This window comes from Petromyzon marinus, chromosome 52 (genome assembly GCF_048934315.1).
Source record: "Petromyzon marinus isolate PM22_M1 ecotype Great Lakes invasive population chromosome 52, UKy_Petmar_22M1.pri1.0, whole genome shotgun sequence".
Classification (NCBI taxonomy): Eukaryota; Metazoa; Chordata; class Hyperoartia; order Petromyzontiformes; family Petromyzontidae; genus Petromyzon; species Petromyzon marinus.
The window spans coordinates 4039788-4061896 of record NC_133718.1 but is presented as its reverse complement, the minus strand read 5'-3'; the positions used below and the strand labels follow the sequence as shown (position 1 = coordinate 4061896).

Here is a 22109-nt window from a genome sequence, read left to right as displayed (position 1 = left end):
AGAAGAGGCGCGCAAAAGGGCGCGTTGCTTGGAACGCCACACCGCGCGAGGCGAGAAAGAGGAGCACGTGGATCAGAGAGCGCGCGCCAGGCGGAGAAATCATCTTGACCCCTTGAGTGAGCGGGCTTGAGCAGGACACGCGTGACGGTCAGAAGGGATGATGGCCAGCTGTCCGGCTGGAGGGATGGAGGGACGGTCACGTCCAACGGACGTGCGGGCTGCTAGTACAGGGTGCTTGAACAACAATCATGTAACAGCAATGTGTTTACATAATGTGGAAACATTGTGTTAACACTTCTGAGAATTTGCAACAATACCGCAAGAAATGTGCTGCTGCCTCCGGGCTCTGGAGACCACCTAGAGAAGACTCCCTGCACGCGTTGACAACGATGGCGAAACAAGTGGAGACTCTTTGACTTTTTGAAGTTACAAACATTACATTTGTTATCATTTTGATTTAAAGCTTTCGTGACTACAGGGATTCATATTCTTGGTTCTTTCGGTACAGTCACGTAGAAGGGAAACAATAAAATGATAAAAATATAAAACAATTAAAATTCTCACGATGTTTCGACTGCAACACAAGCAATCATCATCAGGTGTGAAAACCACAGCAAGAAAATTTGAAAAAACCGCCACTTTTTTCAAATGTTCTTGCTGTGGTTTTCACACCTGATGACGATTGCTTGTGTTGCAGTCGAAACGTCGTGATAATTTTATTGTTTTATATTTTTATTATTTTATTGCTTCCCTTCTACGTGACTTTACCGAAAGAACCAAGAATATTGGTTATCATGTTAAGGTGTTTTACCCGTTCTTTTTTTCCCATTAAAAACGATAGTCCCATAAAAGTGTTGAAAACAATTGGAAGCACCCTGTATAATTAACAAAATAGATAAGCGGATAACCAGCCTCCTTCCAAACAATACGTGTCCCTCGTCCATGGAAGGAGAGCAGACCGCAGGTGGGGTTACTCGACGCTCCATCGCGATGGTTCGCGTGGCCACACTCGCAACTTCCTCTTTGGGTTTTTCGGTAAAGTCACGTAGGTAAAAAAATAAATGAAAACTAAATTAAATCACGACGTTTCGGGCGCAACGCAAGTGTCCTTCTTCAGGTGGGGACAATGTAGCGAAAGCACAAACGCTTCAGTGTGTCTCAGAGAAGGCTGTGACGAGGGATTATATAGTCGTGGGGCATGGAGAGAGAGAGGGGGGGGGGCATGGTGAGTGTGGGGGGCTGGGTGTGGGCTGGGAGGTGAAGTTGGGAAGCCGAGAGAGCACTGGGAGGCAACGACTTGGGCCGAAACTGGGGCTCGCAATTCTTGCTGCTCGTGTCCTTAATTTGTCCATTCATGAAGGTGGTGGGCACGCGTTGTCCTGCCGATGTTCTGTTGGCGACAGCGGCGGACAGCGCGATCCCAGAAGGGATTGGGAATCGGGACTTGAGTCCACGGCGAGGGTGACGTTGTCGAGGTTCGTTGGTTGACGATGGCTCGAGGAGTTGTGTGGTTGTCGTTGGGTTTGTAAGTCGTGAGTGCACTCCCTTCGCAGTTTGCATAATTCGATTAGAGTCCGCTAGAGGGCGGTGCATCGCCAGTGTCTTAACGAGCAGACCTAAGCAACAAAACACAAACGCGACATTTAAGATACAAACTTAACACATTCCGTTCGTAGACTCTAAGAGGTCGCTATTTCCAGCCTATACGAGCAAGCAACATTTGGCCGGTTGAAAGTATATAAAAAAAATTAATCGTCCTTCGAGCCGGAGTCGAACCAGCGACCTAAGGATGTCAGCAAGCGCGTTACAACTACAGTCCTCCGCTCTACCAACTGAGCTATCGAAGGCGATGGAGCAGTGGGCCGAACGTAGCGCTCACAAAGGGGATGCCCCCCCGTGTGGCTTTCTGATAAACAACACGCAGCGGGGCGACGTTTCGGACAATGGGCCTTCTTCATGATGGCCTTTTTTTAATTCATGTCATTTGAAGGGCCATTTGTCCGAAACGTCTCCAATTATTTTAATTCCCTTAAGGTCGTGTTATTGTTGTTGACGAAATGTGCTTGCGTGTATCACTGCCAACGCAGCATCACCAAATAATTTCTCGAATATAAAACGAATAAGCAGCCAATAAGCCGATTACTTCCCATAATCTGTCTCTCTGCATTAAAAATAAAGCATTCTTTACATATCCCCACAGCCGCACAGCCTTCTGGAAGTGCACCATTTCAGCAGCAATTAAGTTCACCACAAGCAAAACTCTGGCCCGGTTTCACCATTCAACCTCTCATCAGCAGCGCCAGCTTCGCCTGCACCATTCGTTCAACACACACGTGAAACTCCAGACCTGCGTCGTGTTTTTAGTACTGTTTGTTGTTGTAACTTTATGAACCGCCACCTACTGGACATCTGTGATAAAAGAAAATATATAACTTTATAGCTCATCGGATTCCTCCAGCGTAAATATTTTGAGTGCAAGGCGCAGATGATCTTCCCATTACAAGTCACCAGCGCTCTCTCTAGTGAAGGCCCTTCCGCCAGCAAGTGGCGTAAAGATAATAATTGCAGGGGCTGCACCTTTACATTTCACCACTTAGAACTTACAATGTCTGTATTGTTCACTTCTGCTGGTCAGAAATGGATGAGGCACTCGGCCAGCAGTGGATTGGCCATCGCTGCTGCGACTGCTGCTGACGAATAAAAAAACGCGAACCACGTGGTCTTTGACGCGCTCCGGCCACCGTCGTCGACGTCACCCCCCCCTGATGGCGCGGCCCTCTGCGTCCGCTCCGTCAAGTTAAACGTTTCCCCATCTTCATTTTGAACTCAATGTCAATTTTAATTTTGCGGGCAATAAAACAACAACGACGACAACAAACTAAATCATAGGGGTCATGGCGTTGCCCTCGATCGCCGTGGTCAGTTGCAGCGACAGCTTTTCGGCGGAGGATCTCGTGAAACGTGAGTTCGTCTGCAGCCTCGAGGAGCCTCGCTCTCGCCTGGTTTCCCTACCCGGGCGAGTGGCGCCTTCCTCGGTAGGCGGCGCAGGGGTGTGGGGGGGGGGAAGCGCCGGTCGGTGTCTGTTCGTCGTCGTCAGCCAAGGTCTATCCACTGCTAGAAGAAAGCCTCCCCTAAGCTGCCCCCCCTTCTCTCACGGATCCGCGATTTCGTACACGCCTGTCAACCCCTTATCAGTGCCCTCTACCTTATTACCACAGACCAATTCAGACCTTATTGGTAACGCCGTGCCCCTTATAAATATCAACGTTCATCCTACAAAGTCCCATCACAAGAGAGAAACACAAACAAATAGATACAAATTATGTCACTAAACACATTTTTTTGCCCGTATTGAAACGGCTGTACTCCGTATAAACCTGGAAGCTCAATTTCCCTGTAGAAGAATACGGGGTAAACCGTACGGTTTGACAGGTATGGTAGTAATCCATAGATCCACCTCCACGCGAGCTGATGTAAATCGCTCCATTTCCGCGATTATCGCCTTCCTGCGCCCGCGTCATTCTGTCACGAGCCTCGGCCACGGGTTCGTAGTTCAACCCATTCCAGCAACGCTCCCAATTGCCCAAGCACACTTTTATTTTATGCTATCATCATCATTGTCGACCGTTACAACACTCTCTCTTTAAGTGTAATTTGTAAGCAGGCATCTCTCTCTCTCTCGGTGCTTCTTTGCGCGAGTCGGTGAGTGGAACCCCCACCAGGTGTAGTAGCGTCTCCCACATGGCAGACTGGATCCTCCCCCCCCACTCACCCGGGCATTTAACTCGAGCCCGTGGCCAGATCACCCGCAATGCCCCCGATCTCGTCAAGATCTCGTCAAGTCAAGCAAGGAAAAACCTGGACAATGATTTGATTGGCGACTGCAATGCACGTTCGGTTGTTATCGGCTGCGGGGTTTGGGGCAGTGCATGTGACATATAGTGTTGTACTGTACTGTCCCGCCTCTTGCATTCACTACATTCACCAACCCGCAATGCCCTGCGTGGTAAAGAATGGTTAAACAATTGGCACGATTCGCAAAGCACGGGGAGGCCTCTTTCAGCGGTTCGACCAGTTTTCTTGACTAACATTCATGGGGGGGGGGGGGGGCACTTTCGCCGATAAGACATCATCAGTGTTAAGGCCGCCACACATTTGAAACAATGATGGGGGTTTTGCCGCACGTCATGTACTGTCGGGGGCTGAACGTCAGCGGCCGCACTAAAGGTCACCAGGGGCCACCCAGTGGACCGTGGGCCTTGTCATGAAGAACGCTGGGTTAGATCGTCAAAGTGTTGTGCAGGTAATTCATATGAAGATTTCCAGCCGAGGGTGACAGCGTCTATATACGCTCACTCCGTCCGTCCGTCTGTTCATCCTTGAAGGGGTGAGGGGCGGGGGGGGCACGATAATAATTTCAAAGATGATCCAATGTGAGCGAAGTTTTAGTACAAAGTTGTGTTGTGAAGTTACTTAGCTGATAGATCAATACAACTTATCAAATGGTTGGCGAAAACCTGGAGACAGAAATATAATTTTAAAAAAAGGACCATACAGTACAGTACTGTATTTTCAAATATTCAAACGTATGCCCTGGTAGCAACCGGTCGGCTTCCATTATGCTAATTAAATGTTGAATAAGTAAAATGTAACGTAAGTCTATGCCTACGTAAGATTATTACAAACTGTTTTTTTACTGTGTAAAAAAATGGCCGGCACATTGTTTACCTGTAGCGCTGCTTTTGACCCCTTTTATTTTCAAGCAGGCTTGAACCTGCGCAGTGCTTGAATGGAGCATTAGCACGGTTGGCTATGTACGGTGCGAAAGACGTTCAACATACATCCATACACAACGTGTATCATAGGCTGCGGAGCTATGCAATGGGCAAAAAAGGTCAACACGGCAGAGGGTAATTCACCGTATCCGCGGGCGCGTCATCTGCCGATCCGGATTTGTACGAACTCCGCTGCTAAAACCGCGTGGGTTTTTGCCCGCTGTGCGCAGAGGTTCTGGGGAGCGAGGGCTCGGCGGACGAGAGCGTGACGAGCGATGACGGCGTGGAGTCATTCCCGTGGCGCATCGACAACAAGTACTACTCGGCCAGCGTGCGCCTCTGTCCCCTGCGGAGCAAGTCCCTGGTGTCGCGTGAGTTCGGCGACTCGGTGCAGGCCTTCCTCGCCTACTTCGACGCGTCCAAGGTTTGTGTTTGCTTCGGCGGACCGTCGCTCTTGTTTCCGCGTCGCCCATCCTCTTAGCCTCCCCGTCACGCGATTATTTTTTTTTTCTTCACTCCCCGGCGAGAGTACGGATGGAATTGCCGCACATGGCCTCTCTCACCCCGGTCAAGGTCAAGATGTCATCGTGGCCAAAGCCGTTGAGGTCACCGAATGTTCTCTCTGTGGTCGCGTGGATTTTTCTCCGGGTGCTCCGTTTTTTTCCCTCCGCATTTTAGAATCGACGTGCTTTTAGAGTATGTGGCTGCTATACATTTCCACGTGAAAAGCCACTTAGTTGAGCAATAATTTGTGGCCAGTTCGCTTCTGAAAAAGAGCTACATAGCTCAGTGGGCATTGCCTGGTAAAATTATCCCGCAAACCCAGCACAGTAGACACGTGACTACAGAGATGTGCAAATGCAATCGCCATGGGCTCTCTTGTCTGTGCTTGTGCGTGTGTGGGGAGTGGTGGTGTAGCGGGTTAGCGCACGGCTCTACAAACCCAGCGACCCGAGTTCGATTCCTGCTCACTGTCAACACCAGTGACGATTAGCTGAACCAGTGTGGAGCCTCCCCCAGGTCGACTCAACCTCAACTGAGTACCTGGTGCGGTGTGTAAACATCAGCAATTAGGGAGACAAAGGTGGCCGGGCGTGGTGCCGGCCACCAACCCCTTAGTGTTGCCAATGCCAGCATTCATAGGTGCTACTCCGCTTACAGCACTCGCTCCAACAGTCTGTTAAGGCTCCACGGGGGATCTTTGTCTTTGTGCAGAAGGGGGCGCTGGCGCAGGTGTCGGAGTGGCTGTCGTTCTCTCAGCACTGGGTGCCATCGGTGCTCGTGCTAGTGTGCGACCGCGTCGACGAGCAAGGTGACCGCAGCGCACGCTGCCCAGGGTTGTCGTGTGTGTGTGTGTGTGTATGTGCAGACGTGTGTGTGATGTAGAGAGTGTGTGTGTGTGTGAACGGATGTGAGTGTGTGTTCGGAGGTGTGTGTGGTGTAGAGAGAGTGTGTGTGGTGTCGAGAGTGTGTGTGTGTACGGACGTGTGTGGTGGCGTAACGCTGTGTGGAAGCTACCTGGTCTGTCGCTCCGCACTAAGCTTCAGGTCTTCTCGGCCACGGTCATTCCCTCCCTTCTCTACGCTTGCGAAAACGTGTACCCCCTTAATGGAACATCTTCGCCGGTTAGAAACATTTAGGCTCGCCTGCCTACAATCCATCCTGGGTTTAACCAGGCTGGATTGTATGAGGAGCTCACATCCTTGAAAGATCTGGGCAAGGTCCCATCGGTGAGCTCCTCCGGCAGGCAAGGCTGCATTGGCTGGGTCATGTAGCCTGCATGCCCAGCCACCGCATGCCGAAACAGCTTTTGTTCGGCCGGATAGAGGGGGTTAAACGGGCGCGGCACGGGCTAGAGAAGAGATGGAGTGATGTGGTACAGGAGGACGTGGAGCTGAGTGGACTTGCCGATGACTGGTACCAGCGGTGTCAAGATTGGCCTCTGTGGAGGAGGCTCGTGAAGGATGCTACTGGGCAGTTGGAGGCAGTCGCCCTCCAACAACAACGGAGGGCGGAGGAGCGACGCTCACAACAACGAGCGGAGCGCCGGGTGGCTAAAGCACAGCAGGTCGGCACAGTAGGGGGCACAGGTGGTGCATCAGCCAGTCATCTCAGTCAGTCGACCCGTGGCACCTGGGTCTGCCCCGTGACCTGCCAGCGGGCGTTCGTCAATTCACCTGGCCTCAAGGTGCACATGGCCTGGCACAAGCGTCGTGGTGACGTCACCGCCACTTAGTGGCGAATGGCGGTTGTTATGTTATAAGTGTGTGTGGTCTTGCATGTCTTTGTCTTGCGTGCGAGCCGTAATCCAGTGGTTACCGCGCTGCACTAGGAACTGAGCGACCCAAATTAAATCCCAGGTCACAGCCAATATTCGTGATGAATATCAGAATCGGCCCTGGGCCTCCCTCTCCTAGGTCGACTCGGCCTCAAATGCGTCCTAGTGCAGTGTGCAAACTTCATAATTAGGGAGACAAAGGTGGCCGGGCATGATACTGGCCACCCACCCCCTCGTGTGCCCAGCCTTCATAGGGTGCTCGATAGCAGCACATGCCCCAAGAGTCTATTGAGGCTTTTTGGGGGGGATCTTCGTCATTGTATGGGTGTGTAGGTGCTTGCTGACAGCACTTGCCCCGTCAGTTTGTTTAGAGTCTATATCGAGTAGCTTTTGTCTTTGTGCTACTTGCGTGTTGCAGGTGTCTCTCGCAGGGAGGCACAGGAGTGGTGCATCCAGTCGGCATTTGAGTTGGTTGAGTTGAGTCCCCTTGAGGCCCTGGATGAGGATGGTGAGTACCCCCACCCGCTCATATTCTGCTGCTCCCCATGGTCTAGAGATGGGCTTTCCAACCTTTCTGCGCACCACTGTCAACTGTCAGCAAATGTTTACAGACCGCCGATTTTACTGTTTTACGCCCCATGCTGATTTTCCTGTCGTGCCGAAAATGTGGTGTGTTTTTGGGATATCCCGTTACTTCTGTGGCACGGGCGAGAGAAGAGATGGAACGATGCGGGACACAAGGGTGCGGAGTTGATTGGACTTGCCGGTGACCGGTATCAGCACGGTCAAGATCGGCCTTTGTTGAGGAGGTTTGTCTAGGATGCTGCCGGGGAGTTGGAGGCAGTCGCCCTCTCGCAATAACGGAGGGCAGAGAAGCGATGCTCACAACAACGACCGGAGCGGCGAGTGGCTAAAGCGCAAAGAATTGGCACAGTGGGAAGCACGGTTGGTGCATGTGCCAGTCACCTCTGTCAGTTATTCCATGGCATCTGGGGTCTATTCCATGACATCCTGCCAGCAGGCCTTCGGCACTTCACATGGCCTCAAAATGCACCTAGCATGGCACAAGCACCATGGTTGTGACGTAACCTCCACTTAGTGGTGAATGGCGGTTGTTGTTGTTCTGTGTTTGTGTGCGCGTAGATGACTTCCCAGAGACGACTGGCATCAAGAGGATCATTCAGGCCCTGAGTGCCCACGTGTGGCCTAACCTACAGATGAAAGGTAGAGAAACACTACCTTTATTAATGCATCGCACCTCCGATTATCAAGTTTGGCTGCATACGGTGTGAAAGAGGAAATAAATAAGTTATACATGCATACAAAGTACACAACGTACATTTATTGGTCCGAATAATGGTGAAGTTATTAAAAACTCGAGGGCAGCCAATCCTATGAATGCCACTCACCACTCATCATCTTCATCACTATCCATGGGCAGATAGTGCGTAGGTGTCCACTGCACATTTCGTCATTTGTTGTTTCCACTTTCCTCTGTCTTGTGCCAATATGCCCAAGCGGTGCCACGTCTTTCTGGCACCAATCTCTTATGTCGTCATCAATCCATTCTCTCTTAGGTCTTCCTCTCCTTCCGGTTCGTTCCATTTTTTTCTGAACAGCGCGCTTCAAATGTTCCTGTTGTTGTCCATCCTACTACGTATGTGCCCGAACAGTGCTCTCGCCACTCACCGTTCATCCACTCACCTCGACACTCGCCACCCACCAGTTAACACAGTGCGAACCCCCCAATGAGATTCCAACAGCTCCCCTTGCGGCGCGCTTAACCCCCTGTGCCACCACTCCCCACCCCTGTTGTAAACACTGCGGTCGTGTCTCGCAGAGCGGACGGCCGGGGGGATGCTGAGCTGCGCGTTGGGGGCCCTGGAGGGTAGGCGAGCGGGTCCCGGCACGCACAGGCAGGTGAGTGGGCCCCCCCCACCTCGTCGCCCCCCCCCCCCCCCCCCCCCCCACCTCGTCGCCCCCCCCTCCGTCCCCGCCGATACTCCTACGGTTTGACCCTGACGTATCGTCACAACTCTGTGAGGCCCATTTAGCTATGTAGCTCTTTGTCAGACGCAACCTGGCCACAAACGATAGCTCAACTTAGTGGCTTATGTGGACATTTATAGCAGCCAAATACTCTAAACTCATGTTTCTAAATGTGGAGGGAAAAACCGGAGGACCCCCGAGAAAAATGCACGCAACCACGGGGAGAGCTTGCAAACTCCAAATATACAGCAGGTGTCAGGGTCGGGATCTAACCCACAACCGCCTGTATACCAGGCAAGGGAGTTAACATCTCGCTACCGTAGCACCCTGAGTTGTGCTCAAGTGGTCTTCCTTCCAAGCACCGTCTAGGCTTATTTCCTGGTTAGCTTCTGAGCTCCGATGAGAACGGCAGCATTTTTAGCGATTTGGTCGTAGCCTCTCGCACAGGAGTTAACGCGCGCTAGCCCTGCGTGCTCACGATAACCCTCTGCGTGCTGCCGATTCTCTTCAGTTCGACGAGGACGAGGAGGAAGGGGAGGAGGTTGACGCGGTGGAGGATGAGGTGGAAGAGGAGGAGGCGGCGCAGGAGGCTGAGAGAGTCACCCCACAGCCGAACGGCGAGAGCAGGGGGGCGGCTGTGGGTGAGTTGGCGGCACGAACACGCAACGACGGAGACTGGACGCTGTTGTGTCAGCGCAGTCGTCTGTAACAAGGAGAGAGACTGGAGACCCTTGCTAGCGTGGTTGTCTCTCGTCGTCAGAATCGCTGCTGCAGACCGACATCCAGGAGTTGGCGGCGCTCACCACGGCCGACTCGGCCGATTGCGAGAACTTTGAGCGCCTCTACGAGAAGCTACGCGAGATGAAAGGTGGTTAGTTGCATATTTTTTGCCCCTTTTTTTTCTTCTTCCGGTTCCACTTTAACTTTGCGCGGCACATTTGTCGACCGCGCCACCGCGACCCTGTACACGGAGGCCCGTGCGTGCGATGATAGTTTTGATGTCTGGAGTTATAAGCGGGATGATGGACAGACATTATTTGCTTTTATCGTAGTATAGCGATGATGATGATGATAAAACAAACATCTTGTAGCTTCCATAATACAGGTTTTTTTTTTGGTTAGATTGGATAAATATATAAATGTGTCGTTCAACCCGCCACCACCCGACACAACCAATTAGTAAGGTTTGTTATGTAAACAGAACGTGCCAATTCGTTACTGGTACAGCACACCGGTGTGTTGGAAACCAAAGCCACAACATTTACAATCAGAGTACGACGTTTTGCCAGTAATTACAACTAGCTTCATCAGGCGATAGCCAGATTTGTGGAGAAATCCTGTTTCATTCTTTAAATAGGGGGGTAGATTGCTAACATCACTTGTGAGTTACTTTAACTGTGTGTGGTATTACCTTTGAATCTCTGCATCTTTTAAGGAACGCCAGTGAAGACAACAGCTTCACCTGCCGGTTTAACAACACATTTATATATTTACGCGATCTAACCCAAACAAAAAAAAATACCTGTATTATGGATGATATTGGTCGCAAAAGCCTACGTGTTAAACTTATCTTGAAGCTTATCAATAGTCGTATGATGGCGATTTGAAAAATGTTTAACTCAATCATCCGTCAGTGATTGTGTGTATGGTATTGCGTTTTGCATTCAATGGTGTCCTATAGTTTATATGAAGTGCTCTTGCCAATAACATCCGGGAACCCAGGGGCATTTGTTTTACAAGTCTACCTCTGAGTTTGCTCGTTTGAAATGCTCAATAACCTTGGCCTGGGAAGCCAGTTGGGCTGTCAGACTAAAATAAATATTTTATTTACATGTGGAGACGCAGGATGGAGTTCTGCTTCCATGGGCATTTACCCACAATGCTCGAGGGCAATGCATAATGAGTTGGCATTTGTCCAATAGGTGTCTAGAGTGACCAATCGCAACCAGCCGATCGCTCCGTGAATACGGTGTTGTGAGTTCTCCGAGTCAAGTCTCGCATTCTAAACAGCAACACAAACAATACAACAATGTATTTGACGAGTGCTATGTTTGTGGCGCCGTGGTGGCGAGATGTTAACTCTTTTGCCTGCTATATTTGCAGTTTGCATGTCTCTCTCCATGTGGTTGTGTGGATTCTTTTTCCGGGTCCTCCTGAATGCGTGCTGATATTCGGTGAGGCTTTTCCGGACAGGCAAGCGAAAAAAAAAGTTCAATGCTCTCCCGTATTCACTGACCCGCACTGACCAAGATGTTGAAGTATGGTCAAATAAACCCCAGCACCCCATACGGCATGGGGAGGCCCTCATCCAGCGGTGGATTTTTCCAAAGGGCTGTGCATACGTACATGTGCATTCCGGGGTTGGGTTTAATGGATTGGGTTACCTAGATTGAAAACGAATTTATTTAGGGACTGCTTTTTGCGTTTACTTTGTTGTCCTTCCTCCCTCTGCATCTCCGATGAGCACGGTTGGTCGCGTACGGTGCGAAAGAAGTTAAACGCGCTTGCGCATTGCTGCCGCTGAGACTTGCGGCAATGTTTCTCTGCGTTACAGACAGAGCAGTGACGATGCCACACGGCCAGCGCAAGGTGCACGCCGAGAAGGTAACGACAAGTGGCCTGACCCGACCTAGAGCGCCCGTGCCATTTGTCGTTCATCATCATCATCAGCCATGATCGATCTGCTGCTGGATGAAGGCCTTTGTGAGCCAACGCCACCGCTCGCACGGCCCCGCGAATGAACGTCGCGTCGAGTGTCTCCACACGGGCCGATTTAATTTCTCCATCTCTTGCGCAGGATGAGTGCTGTATTTTCTTGTGCAGGTAACGCACACACACACACAGAGGGAGCAGTAGCGCGCAGCGGTTAGCGCGCTGTGCTACGAACCCGTTTGAGCCGAGTTCGATTCCTGCTCGCAGCCAACGAATATCTGAAACGGTCCTGGGCCTCCCCGAGATCGAATATGCCTAAAAATTAGTAGCAGGTTCCGGTTGGTAAACATGAGCATCATTGGGGAAAGACAAAGGCGGCCGGCGTGCTGTGGTGGCCACCCACAGCCTCGTGTGCCGTGCCAGGCTTCATAGGTGCTAATCGCGAACTGCAACTTGCCCCGACATTCTGTTAAAGGCTGTACGGGGGGATATTTGTCTTTGTGCAGGTGGCCAAGGCGTTTTGGATGGCTATCGGAGGAGACCTGGATGAAATCGATGGACTGTCATCTGGGGAAGATTGAGCCCCTTAAGACGAGGGGATTATGGCCTTCACAAGGATCGCCTGCAAACTACTTTAAAAAACGCCTTTTAACGAATCCCCACGCTACGCCCTGCAGCTGTTCATCTTTGCTCCACATTAGAAATAGTTTCTCTTTGGACAACACCCTGCTAAGGGATATCAACTCGTCAAATATAGTCTTAAGTAATTTCCGGCTCAAATAAGATCCGAGAGCATCTTGTGTTTACAGCCCTGAACCAGTGGTGGAAATTCTACATTCCTACGGAGGGGATGATTCTCTCCACAGAATAACCACTGTTGACTCCCCCACAAAGTGATACTTATTTTATCGTCCCCACAGGGATGATTGGCTGAGTCAACCCCCCACCACAACCGCGGGTTGAACCCTCAATCTTCTAATTGCGAGCTGCTCCCTGCTGCTGTTTTCTGTCTAAGCCCCGAATCAACCTTCACTCAGTGGGGGAGGTCGCTCCTTCTCCTTTGCTGCCCCAGCCATCAGGAAGTCTCTTCCCCCCAGCCACCATTCTCGCCGACTCCCTGCTCTCATGGTTTGAGTCCAGGCTCACGTCATGACTTGCCTCTGCCTATGCCTGGCTGCCTCTCTCTGTGAAACAAGTATTCCCACTGTCTTGAGATGTAGCCTCTTGAGATGTAGCCTCGTTTAGACGCCGTTTAAGTACAGCGAGTCCTCGTTGAACGCGGCAGTAGACGCCTTCCTGAAAAGTGCCCCGTTAGGTTAAGTAAGCGCGTTGAGCGAAAACAGTTTTCCCGTGAATAATGTCACGATAAAGTCCTGACGAAATACGATGTATTTCGTACACCACGCAGTGAGATGGCGGGACAAACACCTTGGGGTACGCCGCAATTTTTACTGTATCACTCCGCGTACCGTATCACACCGCTCGGCCGCACAGCAGCTCAAGAAAGTAGTTTTCCATAGACCGTTCGGAAACCGCATTGTAACGGTCCGCGCTCCGTTTCATAACGGGCGCGTTGCGCGAGATATGCTGCCTCATGCAAGAACTGCGTTAAAGCGAAAACGCGTTGAGCGACGGACTTGCCGTACACATTCTATTGGATATAGTGCCTCTAATGGTTGCAGGGGTCACGTGAAGCCATTATGCAACACGTTGAAAATAGCTGTCACGCTCGTGATTCACGCATGCATCATGAGCACATTAGAAAGTTCTACTGCACGGTATCCATGCCACAGGCTGCGCCCTCCACCCTCCGTCTCAATAGGCTCGTGACCTACGATTTCAGAACGTCTCATGTAATGGATTCACATTGCATCAGCAAGTAGAGGCCGCTGCACTGACCAAATCCTTGAAACAGAACCCATTCTTGAAACAGAACCCATTTTCGAATCGAACTGTGACCATGAATTGTCACGATTGTATTTGGGCAAAGGGATGAATTGTCAACACCCCCACGCCCGCGCCACCCACCACCGCCCACACAGTCGTCACAGACCACACTGAAAACGAAACGGAGGTTGTGGTGCATGGCCACATCTGCAATACACCCGGGGTGCGTACAGTGGCCAAGAGCGCTTATTGAACGACCTGTTTAGCCCGCAGCCGTCCCTTGGGCTACGGCGAATCTGGGCGACTGCCCTTGGCCCCACGTTTTGGGGGGTGGAGGCTTCGACGTCACAGTGTCGGATGTGCTACTTCCGGTTTGGTTTGAAGGCGTGGCGGGGGGGAGATTCTCCGTGTCCCGTACCCTCCCTATGGACGACCCTGCCCATAGCGCGTCGTCGTAACCGGAGCTTAACGCTGCGCGGAGCCGCCTCGCTGAACGTCGCGTCGTTCGTGTCAGAATCCAGCCAATCGGGGGAAGAAGCGCCGCTCATTGGCTGAGCGGTTGCGTGACGTTGCGGGGCGCTCGGCGTCACCAAAGGCAGCGTTCAATTGGAGCCAGCGCCCCGGACACGCCTCGTCGTGTCGCCACGGCAGAGCGCTCTGCACATTGGAAACGCACGACGCTACCCCCCCCCCACCGGCTTACAAACCATTATCGGAGCCGCGACAATTAGAGCGCTTTGTTTTTGTTTGTGTGCCTTCGCGTCGTGTCGAGTGTCCTTGTGAAAATCCGGCGCTCATGCCAGCCATCGGAACCCGATACGTGGCCGTGGTGCTTGGTAACTCGGGCGACGTGGGGGTGTTTTTTGTTGTTGTTTAAACGTCGGTACAGTTGTCGTTCGCAAGTGCGCCTGCACTCGATCGCACCACCGCCGCTGCACGCAAGCAGGTTTGGTATGGAGGGGGCCGTCCATAAATGACGTCGAGAAATGTAACGTCACGTGAAAAATACGCAACTTTAAATAAGTATAGACAACACGTTCTACTTAATTGAATAGACTTTTTTTAATAAATGTTTTCTCCTACAACATCAGAGTGCAGCGGCACATTAAATACGCACTACAATGACAATAGTTTAAAGCGATTTGAAGCATGGATTCTTTTTTGGGGGGGGGGGGGGGCAGAGCTTTGTGACGTCATATTTCAGGGGGGGGGGCTGACTTTTTGTGACGCCGTGTGATGAGGGGAGGGGGGGGGTCCAAAATCGCGTGACGTCATTTATGGACGGCCCCTGGGCTGCTGCGTTCATTCTGCACGCGTTAGCCAACCCGCACAGACCAACGTGGTGAAGTGTGGTCAAAGAATCCCCCTCTGAATACCCGCAAATTCGTGGGGTGGAATTACTCATCCAACAGTGAATTGGCAAAAAAAATGTTGATAAATTTACTGAAATAACAAACAGGCCATGTGTACAAACCTAAGCATGCTGCTACCTTAAGTCTGCCTATTCCATTGTCTCTAGTTGTGCCTACAGTAAAAAAATATATATAATTAGATCTAACTGTTCTTTGTTTAACCAGGAAAGCCTGACTTGAGTCTCAAGACGTGTTATCGAGGCGGTTCCTGCTACATCAGTATGGTTGGCGTTGAATGAATGTCATTGTCAAATGAGCGTTTTGCTTTGTTGGAGGAAACCCACCACACACACGAGGGAGATGATGTTTCTAAAGCTCCACAAAGATTGATTCAAGAATGTTTTGCTGTACTGCCATCTGCTGGCCCACCTTGCTTTCCTGCGTCGACTCTGCTGTCTCCCCTCTATGTGTAAAATGATCTTGGATTAATTCTAATGTTTTTGATCGTTTGTGTAGGCCTAAATCGCGAATAACGTTAATCAAGTTATTTCTGTATTTTGTTTAATGCAGGGTTCTTTCAACGCTAATTTCCCAGGAGGCCACGTGATACAATGACCATGTGTTCTGGTGGCCCATGTGATATCAATTGTAACGCGATGTCTTCGCGAAAGCGTCGCGTTGCGTCATGACATTACGTGCGTAACGGCTATCGCTAAACTGGATCTCTTATTTATCTTGCTTTTGATCTGGTTAATCTGCATCTCTGTGTCTTGGCGGGCCGTAGCTGAACGCGGTCACCCACCGAAACCTCTTTTTCCACTGCACAAGCCGAGCCGTGCCGCTGACATCGCGTGCAGCGAATAGTGGCGACGCAGTGATGCCGGGAACTCGCCATGTCTCAGCTGAAGTCGTGCCCAATGAACGAGTTGTTAGTACCTTCCCCCCACTTGGCCCTGCTTGGTCCCGTCCCCCCCCCCCCCCTGTCAGATTCATATCAAAAACTAAAACCATTTATTTTTATTTTACCAGGTAAGGTCCACTGAGCATATCGTAGTTTGGTACCAGCTCGGCTCGGATGTGCCAGTGGAAAATTGTATTCGAGCCTTCGGGGCCCAGGTGTGACCCGCGGGTCCCCAATTGAAGGACTGATGTGTTGTGCATAATGTTATTTCAAGTTTTATATGTACACATTAATTGTTATTTAGCTAGTTTTCGTCAATCAACTTGACATCACGAGCACTTGTGATCACTTCGAAACCAACCGGCTTCGCTACAGGACTGGTGACGCCACAGTACGGCATTCTCCACATGCGCCGTGATTGGTTCATGGAGCCCATATCATTTCGAATGCCGGCTTAGTGATTGGCCGCATCAAGCTACATGCGCGTGTGTGTTGGTGGAGGTCTGGTTGTCGACTGAATTGTGTATGTAGTGGTGGTGGTGATGCAAACGTGTAGTTTTTGTACACATTTCTATGTACATTGAAAATAAACGTTGATCAGCAGGGTGTATACTGTATTAAGCCGTGCGGTGTAAACTCGCGAGCCTTCCACACGTGGCCTCAAAACTTAACGTGGCCTCAAAGTGCACCTGGCCTGGCACAGGCGCCGTGGTGACGTCACCGTCACTTAGTGGTGAATATAACAGGTATTGGTGAAAACTAATATCTCATTCGCCAGGCGGTTGTGGCTATCCATTGCGGCCTGTAATCCAACACTGGAGGGAGCGAGGGATGGTGTATCATGCACAAGTTTTGATTTAAAGCTTTCATGACTGCAGGGATTCATATTCTTGGTACTTTCGGTAAAGTCACCGAGAAGGGAAAACAATAAAACAATAAAAATATAAAACAATAAAATTCTCACGACGTTTCGACTGCAACACAAGCAATCATCCTCAGGTGTGAAAACCACGACAAGAAAATTTGAAAAAAGTGGCGGTTATTTTTTATTAACGTTAGCACCACGGAGAGCTAAAAGCAGACCGCGACGTGATACAGTGGTACCTCGCTATTCGTCGTTAATTCGTTCCAGAAGGTAGGAGAATTTATACCGGAAGTGACGTCTACCAAACGAATTTTTCCCATAAGAATTAAAAGGAAAGGAAATAATGTTCCAGAGTATAATAAATTATATTTTATATGGCATATTATGCATTAATGTGGTTGTATAACACAATGTAGACACTACTTATTACTAAAATGCATACATAAATTAAAATATATGCATGAATAAATTTAAGTAAAAATACAATTTGACGTCGCTTTACCTTGCTGAGAGGAGTTGATAGCCTACGAGGATGGTGGTGAGGAACGGGAGGAGGAGGAGGTGGAGATGTTATTTTTTGGAAGGAGAGTCCCCTTCTATTAAAACTTCAGGAAGCTGAAATTATTTTTTCAAATTTTCTTGGTTTTCACACCTGACGATGATTGCTTGTGTTGCAGTCGAAACGTGAGAATTTTATGTTTTATATTTTTCTTATTTTATTGTTTCCGTTCTACGTGACTTTACCGAAATAACCAAGAATATAATCTGGGGTTTCTTAATTTTCTCTTTTCTGTATTTTGACTTGACTTGGACCTGGTTGATGCTCACCAGGTTTGAGTTTTACTAAAAACCTGTCCATTGAAGTTTGTTTTTGCCTTCTTCTAAGAATGTTCCTGAAGTGTGACATTGTCTGGTCATTCCACACAATACTGTTACGGCTTGTTAGAGCTTTATTGGTGGGTGGGGTATACGCGGGTACTATACGCGGTGACTCATCCCCACCCATACAAGTTCTAGCAAGCGTGTCGTATCCCAAGCAAGACGTCGTATCCCAAGACATTTTTTTCTCGTCAAAACACGACGTATACCAAATTCGACGTATTCCAAAGCGGTCGTACACCGAGGTACAGTGAGGGAAAAAAGTATTTGATCCCCTGCTGATTTTGTACGTTTGCCCACTGACAAAGAAATGAACAGTCTATAATTTTAATGGTAGGTTTATTTGAACAGTGAGAGACAGAATAACAACAACAAAATCCAGAAAAAACGCATGTCAAAAATGTTATAAATTGATTTGCATTTTAATGAGGGAAATAAGTAATTGACCCCCTCTCAATCAGAAAGATTTCTGGCTCTCAGGTGTCTTTTATACAGGTAACGAGCTGAGATTAGGAGCACACTCTTAAAGGGAGTGCTCCTAATCTCAGCTTGTTACCTGTATAAAAGACACCTGTCCACAGACGCAATCAGATTCCAAACTCTCCACCATGGCCAAGACCAAAGAGCTCTCCAAGGATGTCAGGGACAAGATTGTAGACCTACACAAGGCTGGAATGGGCTACAAGACCATTGCCAAGCAGCTTGGTGAGAAGGTGACAACAGTTGGTGCGATTATTCGCAAATGGAAGAAACACAAAAGCACTGTCAATCTCCCTCGGCCTGGGGATCCATGCAAGATCTCACCTCGAGGAGTTGCAATGATCATGATAACGGTGAGGAATCAGCCCAGAACTACACGGGAGGATCTTGTCAATGATCTCAAGGCAGCTGGGACCATAGTCACCAAGAAAACAATTGGTAACACTACGCCGTGAAGGACTGAAATCCTGCAGCGCCCGCAAGGTCCCCCTGCTCAAGAAAGCACATATACATGCCCGTCTGAAGTTTGCCAATGAACATCTGAATGATTCAGCGGACAACTGGGTGAAAGTGTTGTGGCCAGATGAGACCAAAATGGAGGTCTTTGGCATCAACTAAACTCGCCGTGTTTGGAGGAGGAGGAATGCTGCCTATGACCCCAAGAACACCATCCCCACCGTAAATCATGGAGGTGGAAACATGCTTTGGAGGTGTTTTTCTGCTAAGGGGACAGGACAACTTCACCGCATCAAAGGGACGATGGACGGGGCCATGTACCGTCAAATCTTGGGTGAGAACCTCCTTCCCCCAGCCAGGGCATTGAAAATGGGTCATGGATGGGTATTCCAGCATGACAATGACCCAAAACACACGGCCAAGGCAACAAAGGAGTGGCTCAAGAAGAAGCACATTAAGGTCCTGGAGTGGCCTTGCCAGTCTCCAGACCTTAATCCCATTGAAAATCTGTGGAGGGAGCTGAAGGTTCTAGTTGCCAAACGTCAGCCTCGAAACCTTAATGGCTTGGAGAAGATCTGCAAAGAGGAGTGGGACAAAATCCCTCCTGAGATGTGTGCAAACCTGGTAGCCAACTACAAGAAACGTCTGACCTCTGTGATTGCCAACAAGGGTTTTGCCACCAAGTACTAAGTAAGTCATGTTTTGCAGAGGGATCAAATACTTATTTTCCTCATTAAGATGCAAATCAGTTTATAACATTTTTGACGTGCGTTTTTCTGGATTTTGTTATTCTGTCTCTCACTGTTCAAATAAACCTACCATTAAAATTATAGACTGATCATTTATTTGTCAGTGGGCAAACGTACAAAATCAACAGGGGATCAAATACTTTTTCCCTCACTGTATGACTGTATATTCATTGCATTAATGCGTGTGCAATTCGTAAGGCCGCTGTGACACAGACCTATTTCATTTAAAGGTTATAATCTCTTGTTCATCACGACGTCCTTTTTACTTTGATGTCTCAACAGCGTCACGGAGATCACGTGACGTGAGGGTTCTGCCTTTGTAGTGAGGGTTGTGAGTTGACGCCGAGGAGGGGGGAGGTGCCTCGCCCCCCCCATGTTGAGTGACGTCACACTGCTAATTGTTATTAATGGTGGGGTGTGTCCATTGGGAAGACGTCACCTCTTCATGATTATTAATGAGGGGGGCTGGTCGATGTGGAGTGACGTCACCTGCTCATGATTATTAATGAAGGGGGGGGTCCATGTGGAGGACGTCATCTGTTCATGATTATTAATGAGGGGGGCTGGCCGACGGAATGACGTCACGCGCAGGACACAGTCATTATTGGCTCATTGTAGTAAATAACGTCATGTTCACTAACCTGCGCTCGTTACTCTCTTATAACCCATCATCTTTTCTCTCCTAGCTCATCTTACTGCTACTCCCTTCCCCCGCCCCCAGCTACGACCATGTCAACCCCTATCACTACCCCAGCCCCTATCACCACCCCTATCACTACCCCTATCACTACCCCAGCCCCTATCACTACCCCAGCCCCTATCACTACCCCTATCAACACCCCAGCCCCAATCACCACCCCTATCACCACCCCAACCCCTATCACTACCCCAGCCCCTACCACTACCCCAACCCCTATCACTACCCCAACCCCTATCACTACCCCAACCCCTATCACTATCCCAACCCCTATCACTACCCCAACCCCTATCACTAGCCCAGCCCCTATCACTACCCTAGCCCCTATCACTACCCCAGCCCCTATCACTACCCCAACCCCTATCACTACCCCTACCCCTATCACTACCCCAACCCCTATCACTACCCCAACCCCTATCACTACCCCTACCCCTATCACTACCCCAACCCCTATCACTACCCCAACCCCTATCACTGCCCCAACCCCTATCACTACCCCAGCCCCTATCACTACCCCAGCCCCTATCACTACCCCAGCCCCTATCACTACCCCAGCCTCTATCACTACCCCAACCCCTATCACTACCCCAACCCCTATCACTACCCCAGCCCCTATCACTACCCCAGCCCCTATCACTACCCCAGCCCCTATCACTACCCCAGCCTGTATCACTACCCCAGCCTCTATCACTACCCAAACCTCTATCACTACCCCAACCCCTATCACTACCCCAACCCCTATCACTACCCCAACCCCTATCACTACCCCAACCCCTATCATTACCCCAGCCCCCATCACCACCTCGACCCCTCCTGAACCACTCCCACCTGTCCTGCGGTCAACAAAACGAACACCACCAATTTTTTACTAACCCCACTTTATTTTAACCACTTATCATTTCGCGTACAGTGTTTATAACTGTTGTAAAGCGCCTCTAGCTCAGGCACTATGCAGTACAAGTCTACATAAGATAAGCTCATCAATCAACAGATACATCGCGTGTGTAATCGATTCGCAGAAGCGCTCCATCGATTTCCAATCTCATTTTTAAAAAAAATCTGCGTAGGAATCGGAATCGTCACCCGTTAGACCGCGGCGGTGTACGAATCGATTCCTCGACTAGAGGGCCCGCCCGCGTGACGTCACGCGGACACGTGGTCTGTGTTGGGGCCTGGCGACCGAAGGCGGCTCCTGGCGCTCGTTTAATTTATAAAATTATTTAAAGATTTAAAACAACTTTAATTCCCCCGCCCGCCCGCCGGCGTGTAATTTTAATTCGCTTACCACCGCTATTATCATCATCGACTATTTTACCTCAATTAATTAACGCCGTTTTAAATCGAGCCCACATTTGTGTGTGTGTTTTTTTAATTTTCCCCTCTCTCGTTGGGGTGTTTGTCGGTGTGCTGGTTGCGTAAATGAGCGTGAGCCGCTTGTTAACGAAATGTAATTTTACATGAAACATTTTTTTTATTGTTAAAATAATTTAAATTTTAAAGAAAATAAAATCTCCATTGGCGACAGCGGCAGGCGCGGCGTTGTAATGTGAAGTCAAATCCACCCGCGCCTCGCCTCTCCGCCGTTGTATTTCCGACGCGACCACACCACAAGCCGAGGAGGGTCGCCTCGCCCGCCTCGCCCGCCTCCTTCGGCGGCAGGGCATGGACCGAGCCGGGCAGAGAGACGCGGCACCCGCAGAGGTGAGAGGTGGTGGCTGTGGGGGTGCTGCTGGTGGTGGTGGTGCGATTTCAAGGGGGTTTTTACGTTGGGGGGGGGGGCTACAGAGTGTCTTTGTGAGAGTGGGGGGCTCTGCGGTGTGTAGGGGGCTGTAGGGCGTTGTCTTTATGGGTGGTTTGGGATCGTTCTCTGTGGGTGTGTGTGTATAGTTTGGGATCGTAATGGGTGTGCATGGTTTAGGACCGTTTTGTGTGTATAGTTTGGGATCGTAATGGGTGTGCATGGTTTAGGACCGTTATGTGTATAGTTTAGGACCGTTTTGTGTGTGTGTGTGTATAGTTTGGGATCGTAATGGGTGTGTATGGTTGTAATGGGTGTGTGTATGGTTTTGGGTTGTAATGGGTGTGTGTATATGGTTTTGGGTTGCAATGGGTGTGTATGGTTTTGGGTTGTAATGGGTGTGTGTGTGTG

The 22109-nt window shown here is 49.9% G+C and overlaps 2 protein-coding genes and 1 non-coding gene across 4 annotated transcripts in view; 2 read left to right on the top strand and 1 right to left on the bottom strand.

The window, feature by feature from the left end:
- Window positions 1-1755: 1755 nt before the first annotated feature.
- On the bottom strand, window positions 1756-1847 carry TRNAY-GUA (transfer RNA tyrosine (anticodon GUA)). The gene is given in 2 exon segments: window positions 1756-1791; window positions 1811-1847. It is a non-coding gene; the product is annotated as a tRNA-Tyr (tRNA).
- An 877-nt stretch (window positions 1848-2724) lies between these two features.
- On the top strand, window positions 2725-16451 carry AAGAB (alpha and gamma adaptin binding protein). Its single transcript, XM_032973687.2, has 10 exons — window positions 2725-2961; window positions 5006-5199; window positions 5991-6087; window positions 7472-7561; window positions 8197-8277; window positions 8894-8973; window positions 9554-9683; window positions 9803-9910; window positions 11597-11646; window positions 12201-16451. Exons 1-10 carry the CDS (start codon window positions 2895-2897, stop codon window positions 12273-12275), a joined length of 972 nt encoding a protein of 323 aa, XP_032829578.1. The 5' UTR covers window positions 2725-2894; the 3' UTR covers window positions 12276-16451.
- Window positions 16452-20759: 4308 nt separating this feature from the next.
- The window catches only part of CTIF (cap binding complex dependent translation initiation factor), a 33277-nt gene continuing 31927 nt past the window's right edge, over window positions 20760-22109 (top strand). Inside the window, exon 1 of one of the 2 annotated variants that reach the window (XM_032973826.2) lies at window positions 20760-21661. In XM_032973826.2, coding sequence (XP_032829717.2) covers window positions 21623-21661 — 39 coding nt within the window. In that variant the 5' untranslated portion in view covers window positions 20760-21622. The remainder of the gene's footprint in view (window positions 21662-22109) is intronic. The other variant, XM_032973825.2, reaches the window with a different exon arrangement.